At 56.6% G+C, this 14,769-nt stretch overlaps 1 protein-coding gene across 1 annotated transcript in view; it reads right to left on the reverse strand.

The window, feature by feature from the left end:
* MAP4 (microtubule associated protein 4) overlaps positions 1–14,769 on the reverse strand; it is a 164,922-nt gene continuing 150,153 nt past the window's right edge. Inside the window, 5 exon segments of the mRNA XM_014525701.2 lie at positions 1–5,486; positions 5,720–5,897; positions 7,394–7,506; positions 9,417–9,498; positions 14,654–14,746. Of these exon segments, the coding sequence (XP_014381187.2) occupies positions 5,482–5,486; positions 5,720–5,897; positions 7,394–7,506; positions 9,417–9,498; positions 14,654–14,746 (471 nt within the window). The 3' untranslated portion in view covers positions 1–5,481.

Here is a 14,769-nt window from a genome sequence, read left to right on the forward strand (position 1 = left end):
CAAGGTTGAACATCTAGAAGCTTTATTTCAATCCTTTACAATAGTAAGAATCACAACGTCAAAAATCAGGAAATGCTGCTAATGGAGACAGTCGTACACAGCCCGAGAGGAGGGTGGAACAGAAAGGCAAAAGCAACCACGATGAACTCCCTCCCCGGTGGCGGCAAGAGGGGCAAACCCCCCTGCCCCGTCCCACGCCTGTCGTCTCAGCCTTTACATCCATGCAAAACCTCCCCCCTCCCATCAGCGTCGCCCCCCACAGCACTGGGCCATCAGCACACTCGACATTACAGCAAGAGTTGGTTGCACGGTCGCGGCCGTGCGGGGTCGGCTCCATGCTCCCCTCCAGCGTTAGGGGGAGTCTGCCCGACGAGAGGGGCCGGAGCGTCGGCATACTACGCCTACAACACAAAATCATAGTAATACTGAACACTGAGAGCGTCACACACACACTGAGCAGCCTCACAGCAGCCCTGCGAGGCAAGTATTATTCTCCCCGTTTTGCAGATGGGGGAACTGAGGCAGGGAAATGGAGTTGCCAAGACCAGAGGGAGCCAGGATTCGAACTCCAAGCTTCCTTACTCCTGGCCCCATGCCCAGACCGCGCCTGCCTCTGCATCCACCTCCTCTTCCAGTCTCCTTCCAGCCTTTCCCCACCACGTCCTCATCTCTGTACCTACGTGAAGGGGGAGCGGAGTCTGCAGGCAACACTGAGTGCTGAGGACGGGGGCCCGGTGAGTGGGTCACACGAGACACCAACCTGTTACTAAGTGAAATCGGTGAGAGAGAGACTCGTGTCGGCCAACGCCGAACCTAGAGCCCAGCTCGGCGCTGGAGGGGGATCGGGGGTGCTGCTTGCTGCTGCCTTCCCACGGCAAACCTCCAGCTCAGCTTCTCCTGCTCTCCGGCACCTCCCCGTTTCCCCAGGCCTGCAATGCCGAAAGGACGCCGACTGGCAGCCCGTGGCCCGGGTCCTTCTCCCTGGTGCCAGCTGCACGAGTGGCACAAGGAAAGGGCTCCGAGCAGGAGACGCCTGCGGAGACCGTAGTGCTTGCCACAGGCCACCGTGCCTGCGGGAGTGCTAGCCTAGCACCCCATCCACACCCCCTGCCCAGCACGGGCCTGACGCAAGGAGCAGAGGGATGAAACCCCACTGGGGAGGCTGTGGCACCTGGAGGGCAGTCCCAGAGCCCTGCCGTGCCAGCCCCAGGCTCCTGCCCCGCGGCCACAAGTCTGGGCACCCGTGTATTTGAATATCCTTTGCTTGGCAAGGGAAGAAGCTCCCCGAGTGCTGCTGATGTCCCCGAGCTACAAGAGGATGCAGGGCCCCGGCATGCACGAGTCCACCAAGCTGCCACCGGCACCGAGAAGCCCTCTGCTCCCGCCGACGCCCCAATGTTTCCAGCTAGCGCGCGCCCACGCTCAACACACGCACCGCTGCATGCCATGCCCCAACGCCATCCACACCGCTGCCCGTCCTCGCCACGTACTGCTTCAGCCAACCACGGACCCCACCATGCCGCGCCCGGCGCTGCCCGCAGGAACGCCATCGCACGGCCACCATGGAGCTGCTCCTTGCCGACGGGGAGGCCGTCACGTTCCTGCGCAGACGGGCGCTTTGGGGGGTGACTACGCCCCAGCCGGCAGGAGTCAAGTCCACCGTGGCCCGGATATCCCCGTGGGACGTGCTCCTTGCAGCCCACACCTGCCTTCAACCAGGTCCCTGTGCTCCCGCACCGCACCGCCACCTTGCCGATACCAGAGACCCCGCGCCAAGCAACCCGCAGGGAGTGCTGGGGTTTGCGAGAGGAATCTCGGCCCGGGAACTTGCACATACACACCTAATTCAAGCCGCACAGGGAATGTCTGACCTTGTCCTAGGACCACCCCGAGAGCCCCCAGTACTCTCCTGTCCTGCCAGCCCAGCCCGATTCACCTGGGACGCCAGGGCGCTGGGAGCCCTGCGCGTGGACCGTTGCCCCGCACGGACAAGGAGGCAGCTGGAGAAAGCCTCCACCCCGGCCAGGAGTCGCGCCGACCCTGCTACCCCTGCCCTCGGCAGGGAAGAGCGATGGGAGCAGGGAGGTGACCTCGGGGTTGATAGTCTAACGACTGAAATGGCCCGGATGCCTACTGCCCCCTTGCTGTTACGGTCTCTGCCTAACTCCGCTTTTGCTCCCATCCCTCCGCGGGGAAGCAAGTCACGTCCACCGCAGGCTTCGCCCCGTTCCCGGGCGAGCAGCAGGTCCAGCTCTTTCTTTAAAACAAACACAAAAGATGGTTAAAACAGGAAACCTCCCGAGCTCCGTCCTCCCCCGGGATCCAGGCCTAGCTCGACTCAGCCCCACGCAGGCACAGAAGTGGAGGTCGGTCTGTGGCCGGGGCTGTAAGACGGCTCTGCACCGTGGCCCGGGCTCTTCTCCTAAACCTGCACCCCGTAAATTCGCCGGGTCACATCCTGGGGGGAGAAATGCACCATCCTTTGCAAAAAAAAAAAAGAGGGTTTTGTTTCTGCAGCCATAAAACCTGAAGTGCGAAGTTTCCACCTGCCCTCAGCGCAAGCCTTCCCCACCCCGGGACCCCGGGGACGGGAGAACCTCGAGGAGGCCCAGCGCTGCCCCGTGCTCCGAACCAAACGCCCCCGCGGCCTGCCAGCATCCCGCTTCCCTTTGCCGCGCTCGAGCCCAACCTGCCCGGCTGGGCCCTGCCTCGGAGCTGCCCCTGGTGCATCACCCGGAGCCGGCGTCTCGCTGCCCGGGATTTCTCGCTGCCCCGGCCCACGGGGAGGCCTGCTCCGGGTGACGCGCACCCACCCTCCTGTCACCCTGTCAAGCAGACCCCGTTATTGCTTCGGGAAGCAAAGCCGACGCCGGAGACCTCCAACCCCCTCTACCACCTTCTCTGCAGTTCAAGTGTTGGCATCGGCAGGTTTCGAAGGACCAGCCGGTGTTTAAAATTTAGTAACCGAGGAAGAGGAAGCCTCAAAGAAGGGCAGTGATATATACACCCACAGGCCACATGCAGGGGTGAGGGATGGTAAGAGCCAGCAGCTTCGGAGGGAGAGGGGCTGTGGCGGTGCCTCGCGCATCGCAACGCAGCGCCGCTCTCCCACCCGGGGCCGTGCTGGACATCGAGGGCTCCTCGCCGGGCTGAGGGAGAGGGACAGCAAGCGCAGCCGCTCTGTGTCCTCCACCACGGAGGGCTGGGGAGCAGCTGCTTGGGTTTGAGAGACATGGCGCTGCCCTTGCTGCCTCCACCTGCAGCCCGGCTGGCACACCCGCGGAGCAAGCGCAAGGAGAGCGGACGGGGCGAGGGGGGACGAGGGTATTAGTGCTTTGCCGATGGCCCCCCTAGGGAATGGCGACAGAGGCAGGCAGCCACACCGCAGCCGAGCACGTGGGCAGGCGAATGTGAGCAGCTTGGGTGCTTGTCCCTGGTCCTGGGATGAGTGTGCATGTGCAATGAAGGGAGGGGGAGAGGTGGGGGAGCGGTGTGAGGGCTGGGGTATATATAACCGCCCCGGTCAGGTGCAAATCTGCATTGCTTATCGAATTTCGCCTGGAGAGGAAAAAAGCACTTAACGCAACTAGCAGACCACTTGGATGCCAACTAGCACACTTTAATGCCGTTTTATTAGAAATCATGCAAACTTTAATATAAAAATACAAGTGCAATAAGAGTCTTTGTGTGTAAATACAGGCTCCGGGCGGTCGCGCCGGCGGCAGCTTCCCAAACAAGTATTCCCACCAGGCGGGGATGCCGCCACCACTGCCTCGCGGACCCCCAGTCCCACCCAGCCCAGCCCGGCCGGCCCCCGGTGGAAGTCTGCCTCCAGCTACCTTTGATCCCAGTGTTTCGTTATCTGCTTGCTGCTTTGTGTTAGTTGGACTTGAGCGCACGAGGTTTATTTACAGTTCCTTTCTTTAGTGTCGTTCGCAACGTAAAACAAGGAGCTCGGACCACAACCCAGAACCCTCCAGAGCAAGGGCCGGCCCCCACCGCCTGCCGACCCGGCCCGTGCCGCGCCAAGGCTCAGCCCCCCCGGCCCTCCGCAGACTTTCTGCTCCCCACTTTCTGGACGGGAGGCGGCTTCTCCGTTCTCCCGCCAGGTCTCGTCCCAGCCGGGTGATCGGGTCACCCGGCCCATCGTTGCCAACCTTTCCCTTGCCTCAACACGCAGCCCGCGCTAACCCGCGGCACCCTCGTGCAAGCAGTCTCGCGTCTCTCCCAGCCACCAGCCTCCGGCCAGCGAGCAGGGCGGTGGTTATCCGAGTTCATAAATAAACCGCCTTCCCCCTCGCTGACCTCGCAGGAGCTGCTGCACGGGCAGGGCAGGTGCTGGAGCACCCACTGGGGCTGGCAACGCGGCCCGCGGGGGCGCGCCAGGCACTCGCGCCCCGGCTCCCCGCGAAGTCAGCGCGGGGCCTGGTGGAACGGCTGCGGCAAGAGACTTCCCGCTAGCTCGTTCTCGTGCCCTTCCCTTCAGACATGGCTTATTCCCATGAATTTGCTCCATTATTTTAAAATATTAAAAACAAACAAACAAAAAAATAAATCTCAACAATAAAGAAAAAAAGAAACCCAGTTACAATGGCTGGATATGTCGGTAAGAAGCCAGCACTGCAGCAGCGGTTAATGTCTTTACTCTCCTATGGTTAGGGGAAGAAGGGGAAAGAGAGAGCGAAACCAGGTGAGAGCGGGAAGGGAAGGGGCCGCAGCTTGAGAAATCATCAACACTGTCACGAAAAGAGTAAAAGGTGAAAGTCAACAGTTAAAACAGCCTAGCGTGTGTATGTACGTGTGTGTGTGTGTGTGTGATCTATACCGTCATTCAATAGGAACAGCAGAAACTCAAGCAGCAAGGGGGACACAAAAAAAACCAACAAAAAAGAGAGGAAGGTCACAGCTTTTCCCCATTAACTCCAGCCTGGCTGTGGCCCGCAGGCAGCGACGGAGCAAGGCTCAATGGCCCCCCGACCCAGGGCTGGCTTAAACACCCCTTCGGCTGACAGATCCCCGGCCCCCTGTCCTGAAGGCAGAAGCCTGACCCTCGAGCTCGCCCCGAGAGCCGCCTCAGCGCAAGGACGTCGGGTGAAGAGAGGAGAGGGTGGCGCGGGACAGGGGGCGGCTGTCAGGACGATGGAGACCGAGGCAGCCTCCCCGAAAGGAAGCTAGCCCTGCTCGCGTGCGGTGCCCTTCTCCTCTAGAGCCAGGCGCCGGGTTAAGGAGGCCAAGCTGAGTCCCCCTGGGAGCGCGGTGTGGGGGGGGGGGGGGGGACCTGGGGGAGTCACAAGCCTTGCTGAGAAAGCGCTGCAGAAAGGTCTTCTGCAAGGGGAGCCGGCTGGTGCAGTGGTGACGAGGCGGCGGCCGCGCCGCGCCGGGCGGAGGTGCTGCTGGGGAGGTTGGGGGTTGGCGACGACGGTGTCCGCTCCGTGGTCCGTGCGAGCCGTGGCCTTCTCACGGAACGTCAGCTGGTGGGGTTCAATCTGCAGCGACACAAGGGGGGGGAGGGAGGGGACAGCAGAGGAGACACAGGCAGGGGGAGGGACAGGGGACGGAAGACGATACCAGAATGTCATCATTAGATGCCTGGAAAATAAAAGGCAATTTTCTCCATTAAACATGAGGCGGCAGCAGCAGCGGCAGAGACATTGCTACAAACAAGCAGAGGCAAGCGGGGTGCTCGGGCACGGCCAGGCCACGGGGCGCTGCCACTTACTTGTTTCTTGTATCTGAGTGTCGAAGCTCTGACTGTCCCTTTGGTCACCACCACCCGCAGCCGCGGGCACAGCCGGCCCCACTCCGTTCTCCTGTGTGATGCCGCCCGCCAGGGGCACAGCCGCCGCTCCGTCCAGGGGGGCTACAGCTGGCAGCGCTGCCTCTTTGCTCTCCTCGGTCTACAACGAAACAACGGGATCGGGAAGGACAAGCATGAGTCGAGGGAGACGGATGTGGCGTGGAACGGAGGCCGGGCTCTATTCCCCCATGCTCGCCAACGCGAAGGGCTGTTCATGCAGCAGAGGCACCCTGCCCTCTGCCCCTCTTCTTGGGGTTGGACTAGATGACCCATGGAAGTCCCTTCAAGCCCTGCTCCTCTACGATTTCTTCCCCGAGCCTCAGTCCTTACAAACACGGCCGTAGCCCTGGCTGATGGAAGCTGTGTGGGACTGGACAAGTCCCTGCATGTCCAAGAAGGAAGACCCAGATCCGGGGGCTCCCACATCAGCCACAACCAAAAGCAGCACCTTTCTCAACTGGAAGCCGCGCTGCCTGCACGCCTGCAATAGAGCTAGGCTAGTCCGTGGGCAGGGTCGGCGGGAGAGCTGCTAGCTGCACATGGGAATCCCACGGCAAGTCAGCCAGGGCTGGGCGTGACGGACGTCTGTGCGACCCGCACCCACCACTAATGCCACAGGTTGACTCTCAACGGGCAGGAGCAGCCCTCAGCATGCTGCACTCAGGCCATCAACGTGGCACCGGTCCATACAACCCACGGGCTGGAACAGGGGACTGTGAATACACGTCTCCTACCTCTGCCTGAACCTAGCAGCTGCTCAATGCCATTCGCCAGCCAAGCTCCCATTGCCCGGAAGCTAAAACCGACCCAAAAGGATTCCAGATGCAATAGCGTTTCGAATTAAACCATGGGCACCGATGACAAATTGAAGAGGCAATCTGCAGCACCAGGTCGATAGGTGCTGCATCAGCCCGGGCACTGACTATTAACACAAGGACATTTTAGAGGACATATTCATGCCCACATGCAGCTGTCTCCCCGTTACACTGAAACTCCAACATGCTGCCCCGAGATTCCCAAAGCAGAGCTGGGGGCATGGGATACCACATCGCTACGGCACAGAAGTGTACAACAAGGGCAGCAAGCCATGGGAAAGCAGGGACCTACTCTTCCTCGTGTGCAGAGGAAGGCTTGGAGCCAGCCAGCTCCTGCGAAGGATTACCAGCTGCTGTGAAATCCCTACCAGAGCACCGCACACACACATCTCAGCAGCCTGGTGTGGGGAGAGTACTTCCGATTAGTGGCAGTGGCTCCGAGAAGATGGACAGTTATGCACACACACACACAGCTTGGACTCGCAAGCTCCTACTCCATCAATCACCACCATGGAGGGAGGGGGGCTGGAAGGCAGGTTTCCCCTGCACTCATGCCACCCCGGGCCTGACTATGGATCTAGTGCAGAAGGTTTTGCATAGTGCTGGCATCACTAGGGTCGGGGTGGGCTGCACCCTGGAGGGGGTCCAGCAGCAGACTGCTCGAAGTGGAGCCTGGGCTCGCAGCTCCTGCCCCGGTCAGGGTGGTGATGGGCAGGAATGAGACAAGGAGGTGGAAGGAGCTCGAGGCCCGCCTGGCCGCGGGTCAGCACGTGGCACCCACCTTCACCGGGCCTTCAGTGGGGGTTTGCCCCGTGCTGTCCACGGAGCCCACCTTCCCCTGCGGTTTCTCCTTGAAGTTCAGCTTCTGGTTCTCAGTCTTGATGTCTCCTCCCCCTGCAGCGAGAGCGGGAAACTCAAACATCTGCTGGCTTCAGAGCTGGGGGTGCTCAGAGCACATTAAGTTGAGCCAGGCCTGCCCTGGTCCCCCTTCCCCATCACCAGTCAGCCCACGGGTTCCTCTGGAGGCCAGGGAAACAATGCCCATGCCTCAGCCTTTCACCAACTCTGGCCCGGGCTCAAATCTGATCCCTGCCAAGACAGGGACCTGGAGGCCTCCCTCTGTGCAGACAAAGCCACGGTGGAACCAAACGTGACTTCCAGAATCAGACCTTAGAGCAAAAACTGGCTCAGAGAAAGCCAAGGCTCAGGAGAAGTGCATCGAAGCAGCGCACGAAAAGCCTGCCGTCACCACCACCTGCAATCCTCATCCCCAACACGCTCCTTCAGAGGGGTGGAAAGGTCGAGATCAAGCAGCCTGACATGGTGGGCTGCTAACCCCAGCTGTCCTCTTGCATCTGCCTCTGCCCCGTGGCCAAGTCTGCAACCTCAACTCTCTTCTGCAGGGGTCTGCAAATGGCCCGAAGCCTGGCCTTCGGGGTGCCTGAGCTGACCCGCACTCCCTTTCCCTTCCCTCCTCTGCCAGCTGCAGCAGAGGAGCTGCCTTCACAGAACACCACTGCCGGGGGCAGAAAGACACGTGTCCCATTCGGCCAGACCCCAGTGCCCGCAGCGCAATCCGCGCCGTGACCCCACGGCGCAGCCGATACGGAGGGGAGGCCCCTCCAGTCCCGAGGCTGGGTGCCCTAATCTCTGCTGGAGCAGCAGGAGGTGGCCACAAGAGCGACCTGGTGTTTCTGCCAAGCACTGATTGAACTCAGTCAGCAACCTGGCCCACAGGCTGGATCTGGGCCACGGAGCTGGGGCTTCAGCCATGCTCGGCAATGGGGGCTGCAGCTACGGGCTTTCCCGTGCCGCACAGGCCCCGAGCTTGGCCATTCCAGCCTGCTGCTGCTTTAAAGAAATGCCCCAGCTTTACACAGACGGACCGGCCAGCATCCTTCTGGCCCGGCAGACTCCATTCGATATCCAATGCAGCAGACAAGTCTGGCAGGGGCGCTGCGTTTTAATCAGCCCTGACAAGAGCAGTTATTGTTGGGTCCGACTTGTGACTGCTGCGGGCTGCCCAGACTGGGGTCATGTTTGTGGCACCGTGTTCTCAAAGAGGGAGGCAGTTTTGGATGCACTGAACCGCGATGCTGTGCACAAAGCTGGCTCCGGGCTGGGCACAGGGGCTTCTTGGGAACAAAGGCACAGGCAAACTCATGTTCAAGCAGGCACACTTCCTTATTGGGGTCTCCTGGGTGCACAAAACTGCCCTGATAGCAAAACTAGCAACCATCTGGGGCCTGCCCATAGGGTCTTGGTCATCTTACCTCCCTTGCAGAAACGAGCAGATTTAGGTAACTGGCCACCAGCTGTTACACCCTATATTTGAGCTACACTGAACCCACATAACCAGGTCTGGTCGGTGCCGGGTTAGGAGCCCAAAGGAAACCTCGGACATGCAGGAACTGGTGCAGCGAGACTGCTGCGTTCCCATCCAACACATCCATGGTGCGAACAGCCCCAGGATACTCCAGAGACAGGTCTTCTGTACATGATACATAGAGTGGCAGTGCAAACGGTGCCCTGAGGAACTGGAGGGAAGCGACTTTACGGCTGAGAGCTAAGCAGCTTGCCTAAAGTTAAACACCGAGCTCCTGTCACCAGTCAAAGTCTGAGGCCAGGCCTTCTGATTCTCAGCCCCTTCTTTACCATGTTATGTTGCATCCATAAGTAACTAGGCACCGCTTGACGACCATCCATCTGCCTCACCAGTCCCTTTGCAAACCCAAGTTATGTAGTAACGACACGCAATATTCACAGCCTGGCAGAGCGTACGGAGGACGTGCCAGGAGACTCACCTGGCTTGTGCTTGATATTCGTTTTGGAGCCGCACTTGGAAGACACTTTGGAAAGGTCAACTTTCTTGGTCTGGATCTGCACCTACGGAGACGAGGGAGAACAATGCAGTGCACAGAAAATGTTTCTTGTGGAGCCAGAAACCGTGGTCAGTCCTACTCAGTTAACCTTCTTCTGTCCCCTCGCCACTCAAACACCTTTTCCTATGAACTCACTGGCTCAGCAGTTCTTAAAAAGGCAAATATTCACCACCACTACCAAAAGCCCCGGCACAGTCAGCAGAGGGATAAGATGCGTGCAGACAGACGCATGTCAAGGAAAGCTGATAGATGGCCAGGGGCCGGAGGAGTCACAGAGCAGAGCGCACATCCATGCGAGTACAAATGCACCAGCTCCACTGCCGGGTGCCCCACAGTCTCTCCCCAGCGCCAACCCAGGCCCTGAAGATGCAAGGCCAGTACAAGGATGCCTCCAGCCCAGCGTCAAGGAAAAAAAATCAGCAGCACTGCCCCAACTCCCTGTGGAGGGTCAAGTTCATACCAAAAGTTCATAGCCTTTTCTTCACTGCATTACCAGCCAACAAACCAAGGTGTCAACAGACCTCATATCAAATGTCCAATGGCTGCTTATAGGCATCCGGTCTAGGTTTGTACATCAGCTAAGAACGGGGAGAGTGAGCAATCCCTGTGCCCACGGACGTGTCTTGCTACTCTTACAACCAGGTCTTGCTTGGGGTTCTTGGAAATACGCTCTGAAACCCCTTGTCTTTCCCCACTGCATTTTATTCACTTCAGCCACACTTCCCCCACGTTGTTTCCTGGCCATACCCCGTGACATATTTGGGCCTGGTCCACAGCTGGCTGGGAACCGCCAAGAAAAAAAGGAGCGATGCAAGTAGTTTAGTAAACGATCCGGAGTCAGTAACGAGCCAATATCCCACCCACCCTGTGGCACCGCAACAGAACAAGGGGGAAGAGGCCTCGTTGGTCAAGGCCTCACAGGCAATCCTGAAGAGGATTTCACAGCCTTCTCCTCATGGGGAAGGGTTTGAGTCCCGACACCCAGGCTCAACTCCACCTTTGGCAGCTGCGCTCTGCTTGCCCCCGAATCCAGGCGGCAGCTGCAGCTGGACATGAAATGCTTCTAGTCTTGCTCTTTTACTCACAGTTTCATAGTAGCTAGGGTCAGGAGGGACCTGAACAGACCATCTCGCCTGACCCCCTGCAGGAATGAATGCTGGGGTCACAAGACCCCAGACAGGTGATCATCCAACCTCCTCTTGAATTTGCCCAAGGTAGGGGCGAGGACCACTTCCCTGGGAAGTTGGTTCCAGATTCTGGCCACCCTAACTGTAAAATATTGCCTTCTGATCTCTAACCTAAACCTATTCTCCATCAGCTTATGACCATTGTTCCTCGCAGAATAGTTACAGGCAGGCAGAAGTAGCACAGGGTGCTGCTACGTGGACCCCGTTCTCATGCCGATCAACCCCTGAAATGGAGAGCTGGGCTCCTTCATAGAGCTTAGATGCTAACTTGGAGGTGATCCACTGGGTCTCGGCTCCTCTCAGAGACTGCCAAAGTTACCAAAGCTTTTATGACATGAACGTTTGTTTGCTTAGGACTGGATTCAGATCAACTTGATTTCACTGAAGCCACTCTAGTGCCTTCAGGTGGTGCTGCTCACTGTCACTACTGCCGTCACAGAAGTCCCATCACATCTTCCCGTCCCTTACCTGCCTGCTCGTGTGTCCAGACACACGAATAAGCCCGTCACAGAAGTCCCTCGGCAGCTGTTGCCCGAAAGCTTCTCATGTTTCCCAAAGCTAGTTTCATAAAACTCACTGCCACCTGGAACAAAACTTCCCCCTCGGAGGGTCAGGTCTTTTGACCCAGTGGCTCCAAGTTAAATGCTGACTTTGCTGCCTGAATTCAGGGTAGGAAGTTTGGTCCTTTATTAATTTCTGTTAGTTGGTCACCTCTCTGCCCCTCTCCCCTTCCAGACAGGGTGCACAGCTACAACCCAAAGAACCCTACGTGGTCTCAGATGAGCCCCAAACCACCGCACGCAGCCTGACCGTGCAGAGAGGATGCACGTACACACCAGCCAAATGTTCTGCTCCAGGATTAACGTCTGCTTGGAAGTGTGGCCTTTTCTACTGCTTCGCCGTTGCATTTTCCCCTTATTCTTTAAAAGCATAATAATAAATTCTCTTCCCAGGTGGAATATAACACTGCAAAGGTGTCAAACTTGCAGCCCACGGAGCTGTGTTGTAGGGCCTGTGAGGTTCATGGAGGGGCCAAGAATTTGGGTAGGGGTAAGCAGGAGCAAGGCCCACTGCTCAAATGCAGTGCACACAGCCCCCTTGGCGCTGGGCAGCAGCAGTGGAGGGCGAGCAATAGCCGTGTTAACGCCCACGGCCGCCGTTCACCCTGTGGTCCAGATCCACAGGAGCAGTTTCACCCTGCTACTGCAAAGTGTTCGTACCAGACGTAACATGAAAGCAGCAGCACCACCTACAACCCCTTGACCCCAGCTTTTTGGGTATCCACACACACAACCAGCCCCTCTGTGCAAAAGAGGCAGATCAGATGTAGCTCTTACAGCATTTTTCCCAGAACACCATAGGAATTAACGGGCTAGGAAGTTCCAGCCATTTCTACCACGGCCCCACCGTTTGTTTCAAATGGCACCATCTAGCCTTAACCTTGATCGTTGCTAATGACCGGTCCGAGGAATTCCCAATAGTCGCTACTGGGGAGACGCGAATGTTTGAAGAGTTCATGGCTTCAGCACTGCTCATCCGCTGTCGGGCTCAAGGATTTCAAGGTGGAGCTGCCTTGAGCAGGACTAAATGAGATGGACAAGAACTGTCTTGGAAGCAGACACCTATGTTAGTGCCAAGCAGTAGCAGCGTGACGGATAAAAGGAAGCGCTATCAGGAGCAGCCAGCTAGGCCCCCCGGGGCTCTTCCACTCACACTGGCAATGCCCGGGCTGTGTTTAGAGATGACAGGCACCTGGGAACACTGCTGTTAGCTTTTGGGCATCTGCAACCTAAAAGCAGATACGCATTTTATTCTCTGTTCTCAGAGCAAGCGGCTTAGCTGGTGTACATACAGGAAGAAGTGCGGAGAGAAGGCAAGAGACTGGGAAAACCACGTGTGAAAATGGAAGCACCCCTCTTCTCTGCAAGAGGGGAAGACTTGGAGACTTCAGAAAGGTTTTAAAAGAAGAAAAACACAGGCCACAAACTAAAGATTTACCATGTACCACTTCTGCTGACAGCCAAGGAAGAAAACGTATGTGCAAGACCCTACTATAAAGATGCCAGTGATGGAACAGGAGCAGCTCCCAGAGAAAGCCCCTCTACACGCGTGCATGAACACTTTGGTAACAGCAGCTGCCCTGCAACCATTTGGTTTATTTGGGGCTGTAAATCCAGATGATAGGTACAGTCTGTCCAAGGTCCAGGGAGACAAATCTATGGTAAGAAACAGGAACATGCCAAAGCTAGAGAGCCATACAGCACGTGCACTCCCCACCCAGGTGGTGTGCTGGTCTAACATGCCCCCCCGGCCTTCCCGACTGGGCTGCGCTGCTGGGTTGTCTTCATGGGAGATGGCAGACACACGCTCCAACTGCAAGAACATGAAGACGCAGTGAAGGGTACAAATGGCTCATGTAATTTGCTACTATTTGGCAGCAATAAATTGCATAAATGTAAGTCTGAGCACCCATGACCCCTCAAAAGAACTGAAGCCCAGAAAGATAGAAATTACAGCCTTGCTCCTCCTAGCTGTACTCTGAGAGACCAGCTCTGACCACCCTCCAGAGACGATTAATAAGGCTTTGGCTCGACAGATTTACTAATAAAACCATCATGAAGGATTCTTTTGCAGCATCTGGTGGAAAAATGTGTTGCCAAGAGAAAAAAAGCAGAATCAGAGACAAAAGCATGTTTTCCAGGGAAGGCACTCACAGTCCACCATGCTCCAAGTCCTAGGGGGGCATCTAGAGCCTCCAAACTGAATGGGTGGCAAGCACTTAGGATGGATACAGGAGCAAGCAATGCTGCTACAAGGTACTCAGCACAGAGGGCTTTTCCCCATAGCTGGGATATTTGCAGAGCAGAAAAGGAGGCTGCCTCCACTGGAAGTAGTGAGAAAAGGATCTGCCCCAGTTTTGTAAAGGACATTTTGTGGCAGCACTTTTAAATCCTGTCTTGTTTGCAGCTGATGGATTGGAAGAGAGAAAGGCAGGTCACCATCCCAGGCAACAACCCCACTCACCAGGGGAGCAGGATTTTGTATGGCAGGGGCAACAACTGTCAGCATGGGGCACGGAGACGGTGAAATTTTGAAGACACAAGACTTCTACATTTAAGCAGTAGTGAAGGTTGCTTGCTATCATTACTACGCTGCCTATTTTGAAACATCCAGAACATGCAGTCCTAAAAAATATCACCAACAACCGGGCAAATCAGCTCTGGCATTGACTTAAGGTAATGCAGGCAGTGCTCAGTGGGAAAAGCTGCCCTGACAGGTCAATACAGGATCACTTTAAAGCCTAGACTAGCGCTTTACATCATCTGGACAAGCATTCAGAGTTACCCAAACCCACTCAGCTTTGGGCACTAGGCAACAATACTGTCATATACTGATTGCGTTCACAGCATCTTATCAGCTCCCCACATCCAAAGAAACTAGATGTCTGGAAAGTTAGCAGGTTTTTTCCCTAGCTGCCTTCATTCCCTGCAGATGCAATACTCTGGAGTTGCCGCTTCTAACTGGTTAGTCGTGGCACTTTTAAACCATTCCAGTTTGCCTGGGATTGGCTCAGATCCTGGGTAATGCAGTTCAAAACCTCTCAGCCTTAGAGCCTAACTTTGGACAAATGAAAAGTTGTCAAAACCAGCAATTTAACTAACTAACCGCAGATCTCAATTGGTGACACCCAAGCAGCATGGTAGAGAGTCTCTCTTTTTGATACAGGATTGCTTTAGATGGCTGCAAAGTGGAGCAAGTATATTTGCAACGCCGTGAAGACGTCATGAATGTGCTCCTAACATTCAACCTATCGCATCTCGGAAGTCTCCTACCTACATGCCTAGCCGGAGGTGTTTAACTCTGCCCTGTTCATCTGCCTGAAAACAGAATAATGTCAGGAAACCACATACAGAAAGCAGTACATGAAAAGGAAGTTAGTAGAAAGACAGTGTGTCCAGAGCCCATACTTACATTCCCACCTCCAGGGACATGCTTAATATTGTCCTTGGAACCACACTTGGACTGGACATGGCTGTAGTTCGCTTTTTTGGAGACTATCTGGACCTAGAACGTTACAGAACGGAAAA

Source organism: Alligator sinensis, unplaced genomic scaffold, assembly GCF_000455745.1.
Source record: "Alligator sinensis unplaced genomic scaffold, ASM45574v1 scaffold1296_1, whole genome shotgun sequence".
Taxonomy (NCBI): domain Eukaryota; kingdom Metazoa; phylum Chordata; order Crocodylia; family Alligatoridae; genus Alligator; species Alligator sinensis.